We start from the raw sequence: 12,632 nt of genomic DNA on the forward strand, positions 1-12,632 counted from the left end.
AGCCCTGAGGTCAATGTTTTTTGTACGCTAAGCAAAGACTGTATGGCTTGTTCTTCTTCCAGGAGGTAACCAAAAATGGCATCATTTATCTGGACACACTTTAAAATTTTCTAGTTTCTTGGTTAGACAATGATGACTAAGATGGAAGCCATTGCTACCAGGAAGGTGGGGCACTACCTCACTACTACCTAGAAGTCTGAGCTTTCTTGAAACTTGATTCCCAGGTCGTTGGATTGGTCATGAAGGTCCAATTGCACGGTCACCTTGCTCCTCACATTTGACCCTGCTAGCTTTATCTTGTGGGGGTTTCATGAAAGATCAGGTTTATATACCTCCTTTGCCTGCTGATCTTGCTATGCTAAGACCAAATCAACATCGCAGCTGCAGAAGCAATGCCCGATTTGCTGGCTACAGTCTGGAATGAAAGCGACTTCAGGTGGGATATATATTGCATTACAAATGGAAGTCATATGGAACCAAAGTGAATGTTGGGTGACCAACTTGATATGTTTTTGTATGAAATGAGACCAGAACAAAAATCTTTAAAATCTTTAAGTTTTCTAAATAAATTTTTATATGCTTTTAAAGTTGTGAAGTACTTTTTGAATGACCCGGTACTATACAACATTTAATCAGTGCTTGTGACTAACATGTCATGAAACATAGTTTAGAAAATATTACAAGATTATTTTTTGAACATGATTATTGTAAGCAACATTAACACTAACTAAGCCTAATATAGTCAAGACTAAAGCAATCCTACAAAAATTATGAAAAGGCCTGTTTATTAGTGATTAAATATAGAATTTTAAACTTACAATAAATTTATCTAACATTAAACCTATATATATATAGGTTTACACACACACACACACACACATGAGGTCTGTAAATAAAGTAATGAGACTGGTTCAGAAAAACTTTTTATTTACAATCCAATTATAAATAGATTCTATCACCTCTGAAAGAGTTCTCTTGAGAAGTCATGCAACCCTTCAAATGGTTTTCCCACTCTTCATAGGAGTATTGGAATTCAGAAACCAGAATATCCTTCAGATGGTTGGTTACATTTTTTTTGTTTTCTACTGTTCTAAAATGGTGTCCTTTGAGGTATTTTTTTTAAAGTCGGGAACAGGAAAAAGTCACAGGGATTCAAGTCAGGCGAATAAGGTGATTGAGGAACTACAGGAATGTTTTTCTTTGCCCAAAACTCATTAACTGGGAGTGCATTGTCATGTTATGACATGAATTGGGACTCGGGAAACCATTTGATTTGAGGTCTCCGTTTTTATGAAGTTCCTTATTGTGAAGGTTTCACTGTATGTACATATACAGAAAACAAAATGCAACATTCAACATTCAAAAAACAACATTATTTATTAATAAATATAGCTATACATACCAAATTCAATCGTAACCTCTTTGGAAAATATTCATCCAGGCAATAAATGTCATCAGAAAGTACATTATACCTAGTGTCATCTTCAAACTCCACCTAAAATAAAATTTTTAAGTTAAAATCTCATAAAACCTAAATACTTAACATATTAATAATTTCTAAATTCGAGAACATCCTTCTTTTTTGTATCTTGTATCTTCCAAGAATAGTAATGAACTGAAATTGTATTCCCTTATTTGGCTTCATTCATGAACTATTATCTAACAGTTTTTTAATAAGTAGATGAAGATCTCAAAACTGACCTTATTTTAAAAATCTGTTCGGTCGATTATGAGAAAAAATAAAAATAAACAGTTCCATGTCATGTCTGATAAGAAGCATGTCTCACTGATCCAAGGACATTGTAAGTTTTTAAAAAAGAAATCAGTTTGTTATCTAATTTTGTGAAAATTGTTTTTTTTTTTTTTAGTTCAGGTTTTAGTAATTATTGCATATTTTAAGGTAATTATTAGTTTAATTGTAATCATCATGTCTTTAATATTTTTAATTCTATTTTTATAACATTAAAGTTGTTATGCAATTTCTTTTCTTCTTCTAAATAAAGTTTAAGTATTTTAGCTAACTTGCTAATAATAGATCACATACCTTGCTGCAAGAAAACGAGTAAATGGAAGATTTGGCAAATATTCACAACTATAATATTTTTAAAGAGTAGCATAATACAAAATAAACAGAGGTCATGAAATTGATTCAAAATTATTTATAGGTGAGAGGAAGAGTATTTAGGAAGTAATGAATTACAGATACACGTCACAAATTCTATATGACTTAAAAGTAAGAAAGCGTTATAGAGTATATACCAGAAAAACACGTTTCCTCTCACAACCCAGATAATGAGCACTGCGTATTTGGCCATCAGTCCACTTTACTGACATGGCACATCCAACAGCAGGTGGCAAAGTACCAAACTTATCCTGTAACAAGAAATTAATCAGATAATATAGATAATGTTAATAAGATATATTACACAGAAAAACATAGTATACCAAGGTTTTTCTAAACTAAGCAAATACACAAAGCGATAACATTTATTCAGAATTTCACAAAGAATCTCTGCTGTCCATTTACCACTTAGAGTTTAAAATTTTATGACTGGAAGAGATTGGATGTCAACATTTGTCGACGGTGGGTTTCAATGACTAGAGATCATAATCTACAACGTTACTGGTTATTTCCTGTGTGGATTCATGGTGAAGGAAATTTAGAACTTATTAGAAGATATGAAGATTATCTTAATGCCACAGTTTATACCGAATTTCCTAAAAATAATTTTTTAAGTGACAGTGATAGCGATGAAGATGATGACCTACCAGTTGGAGATATGAACCACCTTTTCAGGAAATTAACTTCACATAAGAGCAGAATTAATTTGTAAAAAAAATCTCAGAAAATGGTCTTGTTAATATCAGAGGATGTTAATGGTGATGAAATTTTGTATTATTCAATTTCTAGCACATCATCTAAACTGCCACATACAGTGATCACACCAGAAGTATTACATCGACCTGAAAATGAAATCTCAAGATGTTTTCCAACACATCAACTGATCCAATACAAGAAATGATCTCACAGGTTGTGTTAAAATCACATGAAAACAAAATTTCAGATCTTTCAGGTCCCAGTGCATCAGAAATGTTGCAAGCAAAATTTGCAAAAAAAAAATTAACCAAAAACAAAAATAAATACACGCACTGAGCAGAAATGGGTGAAGCATCACAGAAAAGATAAATTTCATTCAAGAAGAATTCATTTGTCCAGATTTCTTAAATGAAAATTATTCACCCTCAGATTTATTTAATAAATTTTTTGATGATGAAATACTTCTTTTTATAATTGAAAATTCAATTCATTAAGCTACTGGAAAGGGGAACACAACATTTAAATTATCAAGAAATGATAAACACATTTTTATAGACATTTTATTTATTTAATGATATAAAATTTTGCTGCAAACATGGATGTATTGGAATACTACAGTGTCCTAAAATTGATTTTATGAGGTAAAGACATATCTGCATTTTTGTGACAACTCAGAATTGAAAAATGATTGCTTCAGAAAAATATGAAAATTGTAGAGTATGTTGAATGATCGATGTATAGGGTGCCTTATTTCAGTAGAGATGGTGCCAAACAACATTTGCATGGTAAACCAATTTGTTTTGGATACAAAGTGTGGGTACTGGCACCAGACTCGAATAATTGTTCAACAGGAACTGTACCAGGGTGCTTCTATGGGTAACACAATTTTGAAACTGGGTGTTGGTGGTTCAGTGGTTACTGACCTCACCTTTAGGATTTGTGGTAATACGCATTTCAGCCTATTTTTTGATTACTCTTTTTTATGTCACTTTATGAAAACTTTCCAACGGTATGGCCATTACAGAACAGGAACAGCAAGAGTTCATTCAGATCGAGCAGAAAAGGCACCACTCCCAAAACCAGAGTCAACAAAAAAAAATTGAAGCAATTACTATCAGGTTACTGATAGAGTTATGGGAGTACTCTGTACCATAAAATTGGTCAATATTGTAATAAAATCCAAGTGAATAAATCATTTTAATGTAAAAGAATTTGTATTTTTAAGTAAAGAATTACTTTAATCTCCTGTCATACCCACTGTTAGAACACCGATATCCATGATCTAGTATTCAAATCCATAAAAAAATAACCTTTAAAATTTGAACCTTAAAACTCTCGACTTTGAAATCAGCTGATTTGCATTTACAAGTTTAACCACTAGACCAACCCAGTGGGTTACATTCATACCCACTGTTGACATCTGTAGAAATATAAAAATTATTGTAAATAAAAAAAAGTAATAAAACTGAAAAATTATAGCAAGAGGCTATTCTAATACTGAAATTATATATAGTAATCAAATTTTAAGAAATTTGGAAATAAAAAAAAAATTTAGGCATAAATGGGTTAAGAGGACCCTTTTATTTTATAATTTTAAATTAAATTAAAAATTTTTTATAATTTTTTCCTTTAACACACAATAACAAATTTCTGGTAGCTGATAAAGTAAAAGTTGTTATAACGTGAGTAAAAAATTCTTCAACAAATGAATTTAAGCGTCTGAATTTATGCAAAGCTGATGAATGGCACATGAAACAATATATACATATATAAATTTGAGTACTTTACAAACATCTCTGATAATGTAACTTTACTGAGCTGCATATAACTACTGCCTTTATGCTGAATATTAGGAAACCTCCAAAAATTATTAAATCTAATAATTGTTAAATCTAATAATTGTTGTTTAATTTAAGGAATTTAGGCACAGAAAAATTAGCAAGGTCCTATTTTTTATAATTGTTTAGTAATAGAACAAAAAATTTACAGTAAAAAAAATTCAAAATTTTTTTACAATTAAAAAACTAAGAAAAGTATGTGGTACACTAATGTACTTTTCCTAAATTTTTAAAGAAATCAGTAAAAATACTCTGAAGTGATGCAATAAAAAAGTAAAGGGAGAGCACAACATTACAAATCCCCTTAGCATACAATTCAATAAGCACATATACATATCTCATGAAATTTAACAGGAGGCTTTTGCTACTTGCTAGGGTTTGATTGTAATATCACAATCACTTCCCTTTTGTTATTCTCCTGGTACCCACAAAGATGTTGTGGAATGTGGAACGTGTTTATTCATTCACCTGCAAAAAAAAATCTAATACAAACTCAGTAAGCCTGACCAAGGGACACGCATTCAACCAAACCAGTAATCAGTGGAGCCATGTAAAGTAATATATCAAAGATGGACCTGGTCTGGGGTTCACCGTGGATTTCAGTCACGGCTAATTCTGTCATTGTGCACCTGTTCCCTGTTCTACCCCAGTCACTTGCAAAGAGCAGTAAATCAAACAAGAACAGCCAATTTCATAAAACTAACCCAGCTTCGAACTACCTTATTTTTAAATATTTTCATGGATGAACAATCAGAGGTTATTATTGTCCAAAACCACAAAAAACCAAATATTACAAACAACTTAACCAAAAAAGATAAATATATAGTACTGTAGAAAAGTAAAAATGAGATAGTAATAACATCCAAATCAAAATAAAAGTGATAAATATATATAATTCAATAAAAGTATTCTTCACATCACTTTTATTCATACTCAGAAAGAATCATTACTAGTAAATTAATAACTCGAAATTAAAAAAAAAAAATTGTTATATAAGAACTGTTAAAAATAAAGAATAATCTTTAAAGCAAGTAGAAAAGTGAGATTAACGTAAAATTTACTAGACTAGTTAGCCTGCCAGTGTTAGAAACTTAAGCAAACCATCATTCTCATAGTCTCCAAGATTTATGTTTATAAAATTAATAGTTTTCCGGATGATCTAATTTTTAATTATTATTATTAGTATTATTATAACACAAATAACTGGAATAGAAAATCTACTAAGATAGTAAGAAGAATTTTAAGGATTTATGGTCCAAGAAGAACACAAGAGGGCCAAAGACTAAGAGCAGATAAAGAGATATACAAAAAAAAAATAGAAGACCTGGAAGTAACAGTAAGAAAATGACAAACTGTACGGAACCTGTATATTAACCTAACGTCTGAGTGATAAACAAAGGACAAATTTCGTAATGACTGTTTTAAACTGACAATTTTGATGAGAATACAAAATACATTACCTTTTTACATTTTTCAGTTGATTAACAGCAGTAGCCGACCACTTATTCTGCCCAATACCTTCAACCTATGTTTCACAAAGCAAGATTATGCACTCTGAGATGATCAGAAGTGTAAGCTTCCTTAGCAGATACAAAGACTATTATATAATTTTAACTTCCAGCATAAAACTGACATGTAATACAGGCACACTCCTTTGCTAGCCAAAAGTTAAAGGATGTGTAGTGTACGTGTCTAATACTGCTTGAAGAACAGTTACTGAATCATAAAAACTTACTGGGAAATGGGAAGGTTAACATAACATTTTTTCTTGTCTTTATACAGAAAATCTATACATTTTAGCAAAGAAGAGTATTTATGAGGGACGACCAGAAAGTAAATTACAATCCCTTACATGAAACAAATACATATTTATAAGACAATTCTTTTTTAAAATTCTCAAACATGGTATGGCTGATATGTTAAATAAATAAATTAACGATTAATAAAATCAACCTTACTAGCATGTTGATATGTTCTCTAAATATTTCGGCTTACTTGGAAGCCATCATCAGCAGTTAAAATTAATATATTAAAGTCAAAAGTTTAAAAAATCATAGTTAAAATTTAAAAACAGTCATGACTGTCCAGCCCTACAAGTATACTGTAAACTCCTTTTTATAAATTTTAACTGTGATTTTTAAAATTTTTGATCTTCATACATTAATTTTAACTCCTGATGATGGCTTCCAAGTAATCCGAAAGATTTAGAAAACATATGAATGTGTGATTATATTAATTGTTTATTTATTTAATTCTTTTTTATTGAAGAAAAACACTACATATTTCTATCTATTTTTAGATATAATCACCAAGTTTTTCTAAACACTTTTCATACCTTGTGACAAGTTCTTCAATTCTACTCTCTTAAAAATTTTGTCCGATTTCCTTCAACCATTTAAGGACTGCTTCCTTCAGTTCGTAATCATTAGTGAAACGCTCCCCTCCCAGGTCCCACTTGAGAGGAGCAAACAGGTGGTAGTCACTGGGTGCTAGGTCAGGGCTGTAAGGTGGATGAGACCACACTTCCCACTTCAATTTTTACAGTAGCTCCTTTGTCAATGAGCTGAATGAGGAGTAGTGTTGTCATGAAGAAAAATGACCCCATCGTTCAATCTTCTGGGTCTTCGATCTTTAATGGATTTACACAATTTTTTAGTTTCATAATAAGATTCGGCATTGATAAATTCACTGTAAACAACTCCCTCAGAATCGAAAAAGACTGTCAGCATATCCTTTTGAACATGTGGGGATGTTTTCACTTTTTTTGGTTGCAGCAAATTTTTGTGTTATCATTCATGTGATGCTAGTTTAGTCTCAGGAGTGTAATGAAGCACCCAGCTCTCATCCCCTGTGATGATTTATTTCAAAAATTGTGAACAGTCCTGGAATAACATTGAAAAGAAAGAGCAGACACAAAACGTTGATGTTTGTGGTTGTCGGTCAACAGATGTGGCACCCATCATGCACAAATCTTTCGGTAACCAAGCTGATTGTGAATAATTGCAAACACACTACCACAACTGATATTAAGTTCACTTGGAAACTCTCTAATTTTATGCACCGATTACTCAAGAAATTTCATTCATGCATTCCAAGTTACCCATCGTGTTTTGCAGTTGAAGGACACCCAGCATGCAGTTTGTCACTCACATTTGTTATTCCGTTTCTGAACATTTGGCACCATTCTGTGATCATAGGGTGTGACATTACATTGTCACCATATACCTCAACAATTTGGGGATGAATTTCACAATTGTAATTTTTTTCCCACAAAAATTGGACTACTGAATGCACTTCTATGCTGGACGAAACCTCTAGAGGACACACCACACTGACGACACTGTACACGTACTGAATGTTGTACAGAATTGCTGCTGGTGGAGTGTGAAAACAACACAACCAGTGCTGCCACCACAAGATATTAATATATCCCTTTCAGTTCAAGAACATGGCAAGGGTGTAACTTATTTTTTGATCCACCTCTCATATATTGTTTTGTTTGCAGGAAAAAAATAAGTTTTTGTATAATCTTGATATATGTTTGCACAAGTTATTTGTGCAACAATCACAAGGCTTTAATTAATTTGACTGTAGCAAATTAACTTTATTGCAATAGAAAATAATCCTGTTTGAAACCGACAGAATCTGATGGGATCAGAAAAACATTATTTTTTACAACTTTGACCTAAATACTTCTAAAGCATCCAGACTTAAATTTCTTGATTAATTCTAACAAATATTTCAGTTTTGACAACTCAAAAATTAAAGATTATGTATAATTACTTACCATAATACAATTTGGATTCAGAACATCTGTAAATGAACCATCTTGAAATGTGCATAAATAATGAGTGATATGATCAATATCCACTATCTGACCTTTATAATATTCATAGCTTGCATCATTTTTCTTTGCCCACACAAACTGACCGACTTGAATACCACAATTCTGAAAAAAAAAGAAAATAAAAGTTAATTAAATTTATAAATCTAATAGTAATAAATTAATGTAAAATTTATTTTTAAGTGTACACTTTTTAGATAAATCTGCAGTTACTATAATGAATGAATGATACAATATAAAATAATTACAAAAATTTCATAGAAAGGTAAAAATGGCAATGGCTTCAAAAATATTTTTTGGCTGATTTTGTTCTAAAATCATTACAGATATTTTATTCAGAATGTTGAATTCATCCTATACTTCCAAAGCTTCAAACATGTTTTGCTAAATTAGTTCTATTTCTTAATGATTTTTATAGTCGATTCTAAATTGCACAGCAATCTATCGGGAGATGATTCTATAGCCAAAAATAAGAAAAAAAGTTTATATAAATATAAAATAGAAAACGATTCATTAGCAAGTTTTGGCTTGTGAAACATTTTTCCCTGCTTTCTGCTTCCTTTGTTAAATTAAACCGTACTAAAATTCTTGGGATTCAAATAGAGGGGTAAATTTGGTGCTTCCTTATGGTTTTGATCTAAGAACAAACGTTCTCTATACAAAGAGCGTTACATTTGTGTGAGTACACATACGCACACAGACTTGATAATTTGGAGAAATAGTAGTGGTGGGATTAGACCGGTGAGACCATCGGAACGTGTCAGTTATGTGTTGGATTTTGACGTGGTTAGTTTAGTGCAGTGAGTATGTTAAAGAAAAAAAACTGATCAGGAAATTCATAAACTATGATTTGTGTGGAATACAGGTATGAGAATTTAATGTCAAAGGCCTCTCCATAAAAACATTTCATGGATCTATCAGAAGATTGCTTATCCGTAGACTTTTTTTAAAAATAACATAAAAAAATATTATTATTGAAAAAGTAACATGTTATAATGACAAATTATGTTTAAAATTATAATTAAAATTAATTTTGGATTGGCCAATTTCTTAGTATTATAAGTATTAATAAGATATTTTGTTAAGTTCTGATGTGTACAAGAAGTTACATAATAGTGGTTCTAAAAACTCAAGTGCACTAGTACTGAGTCAAATGTATTTATTGTCATTTTTCTTTATTTTTATTAGTAATGTGTATTATTCATCGCTGTTGGTAATATTTTTTTATTTGTTGAATTATTGAAATTTTTTTTATAAAACTCGTGAGAGAAGCATAAGCAACATAGTCCTAGTACACTTTTTCGCAAATCCCAAAAATAGTAAGTTCATTTTTTGTTTATTAAAAATTTATTCTTTAAAAATTATAAAATTTTGTTTTTTGTGTTTTATTTAAATTTGATGTTTTTTCAGAAGCTCACATGGTGGCGTGAGATCTAGATGGCCATTTTACAACTCTGTTTCGAACATTCTATTGCTTACTAAATGTGTTATTTAAATGAAATGATTTATCACATCATGACAGTAGTGAGCGGGTGTGCCACCATTGAAAAACCATATCTGCAAGTGGAACATCTTCCAAGAGTTCCATCAAATTTGTTTGAAAAAATGCAAGTACCACTCTCAAATTGAGCCTTGGCAGTAAGAAAAAAGGGCCTGAGGTATTATCTTCAAGAAGGCCACACCACACAATAAACGAAAAATAACGTCGGAAATGACTTGTAGCAGTCTCATGGAGATTTTCTTCTGCTTGAGTGTGAGTACTTTAATGATTTACAATATCATTTCTTGTAAAACAGGATTCATCAGAAATTAAAATATTACTTAGATCGGAATGATGTTCACATTTTGTAATTAACAATCAACAGAATTTCATCCATTTATCAAAATCAGGTGGTAATAACTCTTGTACACGTGTTGTATGGAATGGGTATAATTGTTGCGCCTGTAATTTTCGCTACACACTTGATTGTGAAATATAAAAGCGATGTGACAGCCTTCTGGTGCTTGAGATAATTGTACCGCATTCAATATTGCTTCTTCAGTGTTGGCATTTATCACAAAACGTTCACGATCAACATCAAATTGTAGTTTAAGCATACCTGTTTTTCGAACTCGCTTCTCCAAAGCCTCAAATGTTTTACTATCTGGTACTCTTTGATTTAGATAATTTTCCTGGTATTCATGCACAGCAGCAATCCATTTTTATTTATTTTACCATAAATTAACAACATGTCCATCAACTCTCCAAATGAAAACAATTTTGTGGTATCACCCATTGTGAATAACTGACTGAAGAATAACAGAAAAAACACTGGTCAAGTGAATATACAAATGCTACACTAAAGTTAATTGTTTACTAGCTGTTATTGCAAACCTATGAAAAAATAAAAACTTTAAATATGTTTCAGATGGATGTCTTTCAAATTTATTTATATGTAAATTGTTCTGCTTAAAATCGTCACTTTTCTGATCCAGTTTACCTGTTTTGTTTCTCAATTAAAGTTAAACATTTCAAATTTGTGTAAATTTTCTCAGAATTAAATTCTCTACAAAGTTAACTAGAAATTTTTATTTGTTTATTGGTAAATTAACAACGTTATTTTATTTCAAATCTAAAAAAGTATATTTTCCGACAAAACCTTTTCATGTTTATCTCAAAACCTAAGTGAAATAAGTTTAGCACCACTTTTATTCATTTTCTTAGACCAAAACCATATGCAAGCACCAAATTTATCCCCTTGATTTGTACCCCAAGAATTTTAGTAGTTTAATTTCAAAGAGGAAGCAGAAAGGAGAGGTAAATATTTCGCGAGCCGAAATTTGCTAATAAACCTTTTTCTGTCCTTATATGAAATTTTTTTCTTATTTTTGGCTAGAATCATCTCCTGAGAGATTGCTGTACAATTTAGAATCATCTTGTGTAATTCTATAGCAGTTGCTGCATCAATTTATTGTTTTAATTTTTTCCCTGCCATATGTAAAACGTATTCTACATGCTTTTTGAAGATGGTTATTCTAATTTGGGTGTATTTTTTTAGATTTTAAAGAATGTTACAAGTGATGGGAGAAATAGAATTTTATCAGTTTCAAACATACATAACTTCTGAGAAACAATCGTTGCCGTTGTAGTAATACTCTGATTCTGTCACTCAATATTTACTTATACAGTTTAAAATTATGAAATATATATAAACAAGAGATACAAGTCAGAACTATAACAACAGTTATGCAATAAGTAAATACAATATTTGATCACCATTGCAGTTATGGTTACACTTAAAAATGGACACAGTAATTAGGTAAGTTAAACTTAAACGTATTAGTTTCTAATAACCCATACTAGTTTTTGTGGTATCCCACATTTTCAGTTCATATTAAATTCTATATTTATTACATTAAAACATATTCTTTTAATGATTTGTCATTTTTCCCAGAATTAAAATTATAATTTTTCCTAAAATTATAAATTTCCATTGTGAAATTTTAAATTATATTATAAGCATACATAAAAACACAAATCATTAAAAGAATAATATGTTTTATTCAATATATATATATATATATATATATAAACTTAAATATAAACCACCAAAACACAGTAAATAAATAAACTTATCAACTTATCATACTAATTTCAAAAATTGATTTTTATAGGATTCCGCATCTTCAGTCGGTTTTTAATTCTGTAATTACATTAAAATAAATTGTTTTTATAATTCTCAAAATTTGTGAATTTGTCAAAATTATTACGGTTTTATAAATTTTGAAATTTATTATGGATGGATACACAAATTCTGAATTGGAGGCCTGATTCAAGTGATTATTATTTTTTAAAGTGATATTGCTCACTAGCCAGTAATAAGTGTCCAAATGTCAACAACTCCAGGGAAACTGCAATGAGTGTCGTTTATCTTTAAATGTTGTAACTTACTGGCTTATTAAACATGGCTTCAGCCATTAACAAATTTTCTGCTTCAAACTCTTTAACTGTGAGATATTAAAGAATCATACTGTGTTGCACCTACTTTATGGAAGTAAATTTTTTAAATATGTAGGGTAAAAAAAAAATCGTAATGGGAAGAAATAAGATATTACATGTCACTTGGTGTGATTAATAAATTTTTCTTTATGT

General features: G+C 30.4%; 1 protein-coding gene across 1 annotated transcript in view; it reads right to left on the minus strand.

The window, feature by feature from the left end:
• LOC142328798 (uncharacterized) overlaps nt 1–12,632 on the minus strand; it is a 95,980-nt gene that overhangs the window by 3,718 nt on the left and 79,630 nt on the right. Inside the window, exons 15-17 of the mRNA XM_075372841.1 lie at nt 8,444–8,605; nt 2,260–2,373; nt 1,403–1,495 (exon numbers count right to left, since the gene is read on the minus strand). Of these exons, the coding sequence (XP_075228956.1) occupies nt 1,403–1,495; nt 2,260–2,373; nt 8,444–8,605 (369 nt within the window). The remainder of the gene's footprint in view (nt 1–1,402; nt 1,496–2,259; nt 2,374–8,443; nt 8,606–12,632) is intronic.

Source organism: Lycorma delicatula, chromosome 8, assembly GCF_047948215.1.
Source record: "Lycorma delicatula isolate Av1 chromosome 8, ASM4794821v1, whole genome shotgun sequence".
Classification (NCBI taxonomy): Eukaryota; Metazoa; Arthropoda; class Insecta; order Hemiptera; family Fulgoridae; genus Lycorma; species Lycorma delicatula.